This window comes from Ailuropoda melanoleuca, chromosome 4 (genome assembly GCF_002007445.2).
Source record: "Ailuropoda melanoleuca isolate Jingjing chromosome 4, ASM200744v2, whole genome shotgun sequence".
Taxonomy (NCBI): Eukaryota; Metazoa; Chordata; class Mammalia; order Carnivora; family Ursidae; genus Ailuropoda; species Ailuropoda melanoleuca.
The window spans coordinates 17,378,444-17,389,023 of record NC_048221.1 but is presented as its reverse complement, the minus strand read 5'-3'; the positions used below and the strand labels follow the sequence as shown (position 1 = coordinate 17,389,023).

Sequence of the window (10,580 nt, the reverse complement as noted above, 5' to 3'; positions counted from 1 at the left end):
AGGACATCGCGTTCCTTCCCCGCTCAGGCAGAAGCCTTCGGGGCGAGATGCCAGGCTGTGCTCTGTACAGGACGGAAACCTCGCAGCCTCATTTCAAGTCTGGATGTCCAGAGTTGAAGGGAGGCCTTGAGCACCTTCGGTGTCAGGCATTACCTGGTCTTAAGGGGAAAGCCTGAAGGTGGCGCCTTTAGTGGGAGGCAAAAGAGGCCTCATGGACCGGATACCCCAAGGAGAGCAAAGGTTCCGGTTACCAGCAGGGCCCCGAGGCAGCCCATTTGGGGGGTTTCCCTACCCATCCCGCGGGGACCCTCCGAGAGAAGCCAGAACTTGGTATCCGCCCTGTCGTACTCAAGTACCCCGGGACCGCGGCTATGGCCAGCCGAGCGCGGATCCTTAATCTCAGTCGTGAAGTTCCACCCGGCTCAGGGAGGAGGACTAGACGAGCCGAGAAGGGTAGCGGGAACCAGGCCGCAGGGGAGGAAGGGGTTAAATCTTCTGTCCCGGGGCTCGCCACGCCTAAAGAGCCTCACTTAGGCCCCGCCCGAGCACGCTGATTGGCTCAAGCCTGCCCCGTCCTGTCCGGGGATTGGCCCCTTGGAGCGCGCCGTAGGTCCCTGTCTCCGCTCCCGAACTGTAGCGGCCTCCCGCCGGACTCCAGGAGCAGCCGCCACCTGGCAGGCAGCCCGCTGACCATGGGGCTGTCTGAAGCTTCGGGGTGAGTGTAGGGCACGGTTCCGGTTCCCCGCGTCCGTGTCCGGGAGCTGCCGCGTGGCCCCGGTGTAGACGCCGGCTTAGGTTAGCTCGGAAGGGGGTGCCGCTAAGTCCGAAGCAGGCATCCTCCCCCTGCGACGCCCTGGTTTGCCGCTTTGCGGATCTTCTGCAGGCGGCTGCCCCCTGAAGCGAGGGATGGGGGCGGGAGCCGGCGCGATCCCCGCCCCTGAGGGCTGTGCGGGAAGCCACTCGAACGCCGCCCGCGGGCTAGCCTCGGGCCGCGGGAGGCGGCGGAGTGTGGAGGAGCCCCCGCCCAGCAGGTGAGCCGCTGGGCGCGTTGGAGCCGGGCGGTCGCCAAAAAGAATCCATAGCGGTGGCCTGAGCCCACCCAGCTGTACCACTGACTTGGAATGAGGGGTCCGGCTGGAGGGCCGTGGTGCCCTCCCAGTGGGAGGGGCCAAGGATCTAGGCCCCGCCCTTCAAGCACGTGTCCTGGGGAGTGGGGGAGCCCTTTAAGAAGACCTGAGTGACTCACGGAGGAGGGGCAAGGGGGCTCAAAGATCTCTGTGAGACGGCGGTGCCAAGAGTCTCTGAGGATCTGCCTTGCACCTACTCCATTCCTTTCTCCAACCAGGACATCCAGGTTAGAGGTTCTTCCCAGGCGGTTCTTACCCCTCGGGTGGGATCCTACCCCCAGGTCAGAGCCCACAGATCAGATCTTTTCTGAAAACTTGCCCAGCAGGGGAGAGTTTCCCCTTAGGGAAGAGTTTCCCCTCAGGGAAGACTCCTGTGCTGAGGTCTATTCCCAGGTGAGAGCTTTCAACCGATGCAGGTGGGCCAGGTAAGAGCTTCTCTTAGGGGAGAGTACCCTCCAGATAAGAAATTTCCTGGTTTTCCTGGCAGGTGAAGACTTTCCCCACTGAGAAAGCTTCCCTCCCAGTGTGAGCTTCCTTGAATAAGAACTCCCTCCCTACAGATCGCCTATTCCCAAGGGAGGTCCCCTCTTCCCCTCCCCACCTCCCCTTCAGGTGGGGAGCCTCTGGGTGGATAAGAGATTCTCTGAATACAGAACATACCTGGCAGGTGCAAACTTTCCTGTCGGGTGAGAGCTTTCCCTACGTGAGAAAGAGCACCTGGTAGTAGGAGCTCCCGAGGGGAAATCTTCCCACTTTAGGTGGGCGCTTGCCTTTCCAGGTAAGACCCCTTTCTCCGGGTGAGAGTCATCCCCTGGCTTTCCCAGATTAAACCTGAGTTTCTCCATGGCCTGGACCCCCAAGGCTGGAGGCCCAGGGGCAATCTTAGCCCCAATACTTTCCTTCTGTTAGAGGGCAGCCACTCTTAAAGAGGAGCCTGCCTGAAGAACTAGACCCCTGGTTGCTGGGCCCCTTCCTTGTGCGAGCTCTCAGCCAGCCAGCATTGAGCCCATGGGGCAGCTGGATGAGGACTCAGACACTGGACAGGGATTGTCCGGGGGAGGGGCTGAGGGGGACAGTCAGCGTGGGACGGGGACTTACAGAACACTCGCAGGTGGGCAGTTCGACCTAGTTGGAGGTATGGATCGTACTCATCCTGCCATCTCTTCATAGGGGACTTTGGCCCAGCAAGAGACTTTTCCCAGCCAAAGTTCAGGGATTTCTACTGGCTGGGCATGGGTCCAGCTCTCAGTTACCTAGATCTTAAGGCCTAGAAAAGTCAAGTGGGTGACTCTGATCCCACGTGAAAGCGTGGGGGAGGTTGGGCCAGAGGTGCACTCACTGTGACTCTGGTCTCACCACCCCAGACAGAGGGACACACAGGCACTGTTGCCTGTGACACAGGCCATGGAGCTGAGGAAGCGAGACTACCATGTGGAGCGGCCACTGATGAACCAGGAACAGCTGGAGGAGCTGGGGTGCTGGACCTCAGCAACCAGGACCTACCAGTGGCGAACCTGGTTTCAGTAAGGCTGAGGGTAGGGGTCTGGGGGCGCTGGCAGGACTTAGGTAGACCCTGTCCCCAGTACCTACCGTTGTGTCCCCAGGTGCTCCCGTGCTCGGGCCCAAGCCCTTCTGTTCCAGCACCTCCCAGTTTTGGCCTGGCTCCCCCGGTATTCCTTGCGTGACTGGCTCCTGGGCGACTTGTTGGCTGGCCTGAGTGTGGCCATTATGCAGCTACCACAGGGTGAGCCATACCTGACCCCGAGGCTGTACCCTCAATCCTTGCGGGATGATCTGCAATCCTTCGAGGCCCTGGCCCAGAAGCCCTGCGATCTTGCGCACCCCCCAGCTATGAGCGCTGCCTCTGGAACTATAGCCCATGACCTAGGGTTGGGATTCCCTCATCCTTTTCAAGGCCCTGGCCTCCAAGCCTTCATTGCTACCATTCCACTTCCAGGCCTAGCCTACGCCCTCCTGGCTGGACTGCCCCCCGTGTTTGGCCTCTACAGCTCTTTCTATCCTGTATTTATCTACTTCCTTTTCGGCACTTCCCGGCACATCTCTGTGGGTGAGTGGCGCCAGGCGGCCTTGCAGAAGGACGTCCACCTTCCCCCATGGAGGATAGGGTAAGGGAGGGCCAAGCGGGGCAAGGGAGCTCAGGGAAGGGGGCAGCATTGGTGCTGGGCCGCTGGGACACTGGCCCAAGGTCATTTCCAGGCAGGACTAGGCCTCTGACCATGGGGCCACAGATTCAGGACAGCTCTAGGCCCTGGCTCCAGGAGGATGTGCAACTCGAAGGGCCCAGAACTTGCAGAGGCCTGACTAGCCTGAGGCAGGCCGTGTCCCTTTACCCATCTCACCTTCTACAAGGGGCGTGATTCTGAGCGGATGGACATGGGTGGGGCAGGGTAGGTGATGCGGGGCCAAGATTTCTAGCTGCCCTGCAGAGTCCCTGAGTTCAGGGTTCATACCTGACCACTAGCACTGCCTCTATATGCCTGACATAGTCTGAAGATACTTGTCTCGAACCGGCTATCTCCTGACCCCTTATGGGCAGGGCCCCAGGGTAGGGCAGCATCCTCTCCCCTTCAGACCCACCCTGACCTACCCTGCAGGCACCTTTGCTGTCATGTCTGTGATGGTGGGCAGTGTGACAGAATCCCTGGCCCCAGATGAGAACTTCCTGCAAGGTGCGAACTCCACCGTCGATGAGGTGGCCAGAGATGGTGTCCGGGTGCAGCTGGCCTCCACACTCAGCGTCCTGGTCGGCCTTTTCCAGGTGCGGAGCAGGCAGGAGGCTGTGCCCCCACCCCGCCACTGCTGAACCCATCCCTACCCTCCTCTGCCAGTTCCCCTTCCCCCGAGTGTGTGCCCATCACCGCCCTCCTCATCCCCCTTGGGTGCCACCTGCCCCGGGCTCTGCTCTCGCCACCCTGACGACCCTGACCCTCAGTCTCCCCTGACTGCCCCTGGCCACCCCGCAGGTGGGGCTGGGCCTGGTCCGCTTCGGCTTTGTGGTCACCTACCTGTCCGAGCCCCTGGTCCGCGGCTACACCACGGCGGCGTCTGTGCAGGTCTTCATCTCACAGCTCAAGTATGTGTTTGGCCTCCAACTGAGCAGCCACTCTGGGCCGCTGTCCCTCATCTATGTGAGTGAGGGCGGGAGGAGGGACAGGCGGGGTGCACCCCACAGCCTTGAGTGCTGCCCGTGACCCTGCCTCCCCTCAGACGGTGCTGGAGGTCTGCTGGAAGCTGCCCCAGAGTGTGGTTGGCACGGTGGTCACCGCATTGGTGGCAGGCGTCGCGCTCGTGCTGGTGAAACTGCTCAACGACAAGCTGCGCCGATATCTGCCCATGCCGATCCCTGGGGAACTGCTAACGGTTTGGACTCTGTGCGGCAGGGCGGGGGAGGGGGGCAGGGGAGGGTACATCCCTGCTGGTGGGCACCCCCGGGATTTAGAGACCAGCTGGACTGGGCACCAGGGAGCGTTCCTGAGGACGGGGTATGACCACAGCAGGAAGGTCCCATGTCGGTACCTTCAGGACCCTAATAACCTCTCCACTGTCCCCAAATGGTGGTGTTATCTTACCTTGTCGCCCACTTCTCACCACCCCCCTCCGAAGGTTTTGCTTCAGGCCTCCCTCTTCACCGCCACAGTGGCTTCTCCACCCCCTTGACAATGCCAGCACCCCTCCCCTGACTCTGTCCTCTCTCCCCAGCTCATCGGGGCCACAGGCATCTCCTACGGCGTGGGCCTGAAGCCCAGGTTTGGGGTGGATGTCGTGGGCAACATCCCTGCAGGGTGAGCTCTGGCCCCTGTCCGGTCAGGGAGGGCTGGGGGGGCCAGGGCCAGCACCCTCCTTTGGCCTCACAGCTGCCCCTCACAGGCTGGTGCCCCCAGCGGCCCCCAGCCCCCAGCTGTTCGCCAGCCTGCTGGGATATGCCTTCACCATTGCTGTGGTTGGTTTTGCCATTGCCATCTCACTGGGGAAGATCTTCGCCCTGAGGCACGGCTACCGGGTGGACAGCAACCAGGTCTGGGGCTGGGATATGGGGGTAGCTGGGTAGACAGAGGCTCCAGGGCCCGGGGGCGGGGTGTGTGTGTGGAGTATCAGGTGGGACATAGGGAAACTGCAAACAGATGGGCTGGGGCTATGCGGGGGACTGAGGGTAGGAGAGCAAGGCATTCGGGACAGCAGCAGCCAAGCCTGGGGGCTGTTGAGTGTGGATGGAGGTTGGGGACCCCTAGGCCTGGACACAGCGGCACAGGCACCAGGCACTACACACCTGCACTTTTCTCCACCAGGAGCTGGTGGCTCTCGGCCTCAGTAACCTCATTGGGGGCGTCTTCCAGTGCTTCCCCGTGAGCTGCTCCATGTCCCGCAGCCTGGTACAGGAGAGCGCCGGGGGCAACACGCAGGTGGGCACTGCTTCGGCTGGGCGGTCCCACCCTGCTTCTCCCTCCACCCCTACTCCCCACCCCGCCGCACCCCCTGCTCACTCCCACCCCGCAGGTGGCTGGAGCCGTCTCCTCCCTCTTCATCCTCATTATCATCGTCAGACTCGGGGAGCTCTTCAGGGACCTGCCCAAGGTGAGCGGCCGCATCTGCCCAGCCAGGCCAGGGGCTCAGGTCAGTCAGGTCCTAGGCGAGGGGCAGAGATACAAGGGCGTGACCTGTTTTTCAAGGTTGAGCTGTTTAGGGTGAGATTTGGAGTCAAGGGTCAGGGATTAGAGCCCTTCAGAGTCAGAGCCAAGTGGTTGGGTTCAGAGGTGGCCGTTAGCATCATGCGGGGTTATGCCAGCCTCAGCCCAGGTGGTCAGGCTTGTCAGCATCTGGGCGCCTCCCAGCAGCCCCTGCTGACACACCCTCCCCTCACCCAGGCAGTCCTGGCAGCTGCCATTATCGTGAACTTGAAGGGCATGTTGATGCAGTTCACCGACATACGTTCCCTCTGGAAGTCGAATCGAATGGATCTGGTGAGAGGCCTGAGGGCCCCTGTCCTGCTGCTACCTGTCCTGCTGCTGAACCCACATGGCCTTCCTCCTGGCCTCTTGGGCTCCTGAATTCTTGGTCTCACTCATCCGTCCTTTTTGCCTGATGCCCCCGGGGCCCCTACTTTGCTCCCCTGGCAGGTCAGTGCTCTGGGTGGAGTTTCATTTTTCTCCCACTCCCCTAGCCACGTTGCCCTTCTACTTTTAGCTCATCTGGCTGGTGACCTTTGTGGCCACTATCCTGCTGAACCTGGACATCGGCCTGGCGGTTGCCGTGGTCTTCTCTCTACTGGTCGTGATAGTCCGCACTCAGCTGTGAGTCTCCCCCTTTTTGTCCCCCCATCCCAGCTGGTGAGGGGGTGAGGGCCACATTGGTTCCCTCCAGCTTTCCTGCATCTTGGGGGTAACCCTAGGCTCCCTGGTACCCCTTCATTTCCCCTCCTCGCACACTCTCTTTCATAGGCCCCGCTACTCTGTCTTGGGGCAGGTGCCAGACACGGATATTTACCAAGATGTGGCTGAGTACTCAGAGGTCGGTGGCAGGGGCTAGGCCGGAGGAGGGCCTGAGGGGGTGGGAATCGAGGCAGAAAGGGCGTTTGTTAGTCCTTTTCTGCCCCTGGCAAAAACCCTGGGGGCTGAGGGTGGCTTGGTCCTGGGAACGTCAAGGGAGGAATTTGGGTCTGTGACTCCTACTCAGAGCTACGATAGGACAGAGGAGGAGTGGACAGAGAGGGCCTGGGGAGCCTGGAGAGGGGTCTGTCTTGGAGCCAGCAGTACAAGCCTTATCCTGCAGAGCAGCCTTGGGGCAAGAGCCTGGGGCACCAGGATGTAGCGAAGGCTGCTTCCTGATCTGATCAGTGGAATTCCTACATCTCTATTGTTCATTTATCTCCTGAGAAGCTTCATGCCTAATAGTGGGGTTCTGGAATAAAACAAGCCCATTCCTGCTAACGTGGAGCCTTGGAGTCTGAGTACAGTATAATCAGACAGAGTGAGGGGAGGGCAGGAGGGGGAGCAGCTCAGCAGGATGGAAAGGGAGGTGGGGGCACATTATGCAGGTCCAAGTGCTGAGCAGACACCTGGGCTGTGCCCTGGATGGAGTGGGATTTGGGGAGGGTCTCTCTGTGCGTGTGCAGAAAACAGACCACGGAGTGGGGGGTGGAGCCCCAAGAGGAGACCTAAGAGCCTGTTTTGGGTATTGGCAGAAGGGAGGGGAGATGGGAAGGGAGGGTGCAGGATGCCCTGGAGGAAGCTTTGACAGGCCTGGCTGAGGGCCTGGGTGGTGGTGGGGGCGGTGGTAGAGAGTAGGCTGAGGGGTTAGGGTGATATAGCCAAGCTTGTAGTCCAAGATCTGGGGAGGGCAGGGGCCGCAGGCTGGGCCTGTGCTGGCCAGTGAGCAGAGGCTTGGTGATGGGGGCCCTGGGCCACACAGGGGGAGGAAAGCAGGAGAACCAGATGCAACCAGGAGAGTAGAGGGCTCAGCCACCTCAACCCTGACCCATCCCCAGGCCAGGGAGGTCCCAGGCGTGAAGGTCTTCCGCTCCTCAGCCACCATGTACTTTGCTAATGCTGAGCTCTACAGCGACGCACTGAAGCAGAGGGTGAGTCTGGGGGTCCCCGGGGTGAGTGTCAGAGGGTCCCTCGCCCCCCAGAGCGTCCACATCCCCTTCCGTGACGTTTGCCTCTAGTGTGGTGTGGACGTTGACCGCCTCATCTCCCAGAAGAAGAAGCGGCTCAGGAGGCAGGAGCAAAAGCTAAAGCGGCTGCAGAAGAGTCTCCAGAAACAGGCAGGGGACCCTTTGGGCCAGGGATTCCTGCCCCTGTCCTGCTGCCAAACCCACACAGCCTTTCTCCTGGCCTCCTGTGTTCTTAGCCTCATCCATCCCTCCTTCCTCCCTGATGCCCCCACGCCGGACCCCTGCTTTGCTCCCCGGGCAGGTCAGCGCTCTGGGCGGAGTTTCGTTTTTCTCCCACCCCCCAGGCCAGTGACAGCATGGACCACCACAGTCCTCTTCCATTTTTGGCTGCTCCTGGAGCTGGTCAAATCCCCTCCAGCGAGGCGGCCCTGGGTCCCAAGCTTTTGTTCCTGGCCTGCCTACCTGCCCAAAGCCTGAGGGTGACACCAGACTTGCCTGGCTTGGCTGTCATTTGACAGCCGGGACAGCTCTTTCCTGTCCCCCTTCTCCCCGGCCTAGACTGCTGCCTCTGAGGGCGCCTCTGTTTCTATCCATGTCAACACCAGCGTCAGAGACATGGAAAGCAACAACATGGAGGACTCCAAGGCCAAGGTGAGGCTGGAGGTGGGAGAGGGGCCAGCCATGAGCTGCAGAGATGTGGGTGGCCCATGCACGTCCTGCGAGGCAAGCCGTGGACCTACCAGCTGTGGGTTGAGGTGGTCGTGCCAGCAGCAGCGGGGTGGGATGATGGATCTGAATCGGGCTATGGGGAGAGGCCTAATGATCAGCCATAGATTCTGCTTGTGGCTCTGTGGTCTGCCATCCAAAGACCTTGAATTTGTAGAGTCCACAAGACCCTGCAGTCTGTGCTCATGGGTAGAGAGAACGGATTGGGGGTATCGGGAAAAATATAGGATCAAAGGGGATGCCAAGCTCAACTAGAGACCCAGGCGGGGTGCCACGCTGTGTGTGTGCATGTATCCCTGGGCCCCCTACCCACCCCACCCTGGCTGGCTGAGGATGGGGCGCTGTCGCCCAGCACCCCACCTTCTTAAGCATCCCTAGACCTGCGCCTGGGAGGTAACAGAGCAGTATATGCACGTCTGTGCGTGCTCCCTGAGTCTGGGCTTCCTCTCCTGTGCGTCCCCACGTATCCCTCCTGTCTTTGCATACAAGAGGCTTCCCCATGTCCAGGTTTTCATGTGTCCCCTGCATGTCCCATATATGCAGCTGTTTGCATGCATGCTCCCACATCGGACCCTATGTGGCCCCTTGCCTGTCCATGTGTGTTCCTTGCCATCACCCCTGCGTCGGCAGCCTTTGCAGGGTATCTGTTTTCCCAGCAGGCGAGCATAGGGAAGGAGCTAGAGGATACAGCAGCCAGCGGTCAAGAAGATGTTAAGGCCCCAAATGGATCCACACTGAAGGCCCTGGGCCTGCCTCAGCCACACTTCCACAGCCTCGTCCTGGACCTGGGCGCCCTCTCCTTCGTGGACACTGTGTGCATCAAGAACCTGAAGAATGTAAGGGGCTGGGGCACCCCTAAGAAGAGCTCTGGGAGAGGACAAGTCCCCCTAAGCCTCCTGACCCCATAACTAGATCCAAGAGCCCCTCTGAGTTCCCTCTCAAAACTCCCTCCCCCACAACCTGCCTGAGTCCTTCCTCGGAGCTCTTGCGCCTCCCTCTGAGTCTGGCCCGCTTTTCTGCTGCAGATTTTCCGCGACTTCCGAGAGATCGAGGTGGAAGTGTACATGGCCGCCTGCCACAGTGCGTGCAGGGGGGACAGCACGAGTGGCCTGGGAGGGGAGTGGGGCTCTTCCAGCCAAGGAGTCTGCCAAGCAGCACAAGCAAAAGTCTTTCTCTGAGACCGGAGGTCAGAGGTGTCTTGGGAGACAGGGGTCAAGGGTCAAGAGTCCCTGGAGGTTTAGCTGTCACCTCAGGGGTAGAGGTCATGGGTGAAATGGGTCAGGGTGTTCTGGTGATTGGGGTTGGGGTTCCTGGTGGTTCTGCGAGTCAGGGGTGACCTACTCCTTGCCTGTAGCTCCTGTGGTCGCCCAGCTTGAGGCCGGGAACTTCTTCGATGCATCGATCTCTAAGCAGCATCTGTTTGCCTCTGTCCACGATGCTGTCCTCTTTGCCCTCCAACACCCGCGGTCCGGCCCTGCCAGCCCTGTTTCGGTGAGCTGGCCTCTGGCTCACCGAGCTCTTTTTGTTTGTCCACTGCTTGTACCTACCTTGATCCCCACCTCCAGGAAGTCCACCCTTCCTTAACGGCTCTGCCCCCAGTGGACCCAGTGCCTTCCCTTCCCACCTTCAGCTGACCCTGGAGTAGGGGTTGCTGTCCTGGGGGAGGGAGCCAATATGTGTTTTTGGAAACTGACCGGAACCTCCCCTCCTCTGCCTACTCAGATGACCAAACTCTGACCATGCCGCTGCCCTGCCTGAGACTGCTCACCCCCAGAGGCTGTGGCCAGGCACTTGTGAAAACCTCCCCGCTCCGGGCTGCCTCCAGACGTCACCCAGGAGTGCCCTCCGTACATACACACACACGACTCAGGGATGGAGGTCCTGGGACTCCCAAGTTCAGTGCTATAGGCCTGGGCCTGGGATAGGGCGCTGGAGTCAGACCAGCACCGGCTGGGTCGGGGGAAGATACAGATTTTTGGCCCCAGAAATAAAGACCTGTTTGCCTACCACCAGGCCCTGCTGTGCCTTGGTGCTGGCTTGCTGGAGTGGGCAGTGATCCACAGCCCTGGCTCCTGACCCTTCTTATGCGCCAAAAT

At 60.6% G+C, this 10,580-nt stretch overlaps 1 protein-coding gene across 3 annotated transcripts; it reads left to right on the top strand.

The window, feature by feature from the left end:
- Positions 1-600: 600 nt before the first annotated feature.
- On the top strand, positions 601-10,546 carry SLC26A6 (solute carrier family 26 member 6). Of its 3 annotated transcripts, none has more exons than XM_011233357.3 (21): positions 601-715; positions 2,492-2,650; positions 2,732-2,871; positions 3,085-3,195; positions 3,743-3,906; positions 4,112-4,276; positions 4,356-4,508; positions 4,848-4,930; positions 5,016-5,163; positions 5,435-5,548; positions 5,643-5,720; positions 6,011-6,106; positions 6,330-6,436; positions 6,584-6,653; positions 7,630-7,722; positions 7,810-7,908; positions 8,317-8,409; positions 9,144-9,320; positions 9,510-9,564; positions 9,839-9,975; positions 10,207-10,546. In XM_011233357.3, the coding sequence occupies exons 1-21, from the start codon at positions 693-695 to the stop codon at positions 10,219-10,221; spliced, it is 2,280 nt and encodes a 759-aa protein (XP_011231659.2). In that variant the 5' UTR covers positions 601-692; the 3' UTR covers positions 10,222-10,546. The 3 variants fall into 3 exon arrangements, with proteins under 3 accessions (XP_011231659.2, XP_034514167.1, XP_034514168.1); XM_034658276.1 differs by having other exon boundaries at positions 2,711-2,871; XM_034658277.1 differs by having other exon boundaries at positions 619-1,354; positions 2,711-2,871.
- The last annotated feature ends 34 nt before the right edge of the window (positions 10,547-10,580 follow it).

What these genes read in the sequence shown, in the direction of transcription:
- SLC26A6 (XM_034658276.1), top strand. Translation starts at nt 693, where the DNA reads ATGGGGCTGTCTGAAGCTTCGGG. An exon ending in GTGGGCAACATCCCTGCAGG is followed by an intron (nt 4,931 to 5,015) that starts GTGAGCTCTGGC and finishes TGCCCCTCACAG; the next exon opens with GCTGGTGCCCCCAGCGGCCC. An exon ending in ATGTGGCTGAGTACTCAGAG is followed by an intron (nt 6,654 to 7,629) that starts GTCGGTGGCAGG and finishes ACCCATCCCCAG; the next exon opens with GCCAGGGAGGTCCCAGGCGT.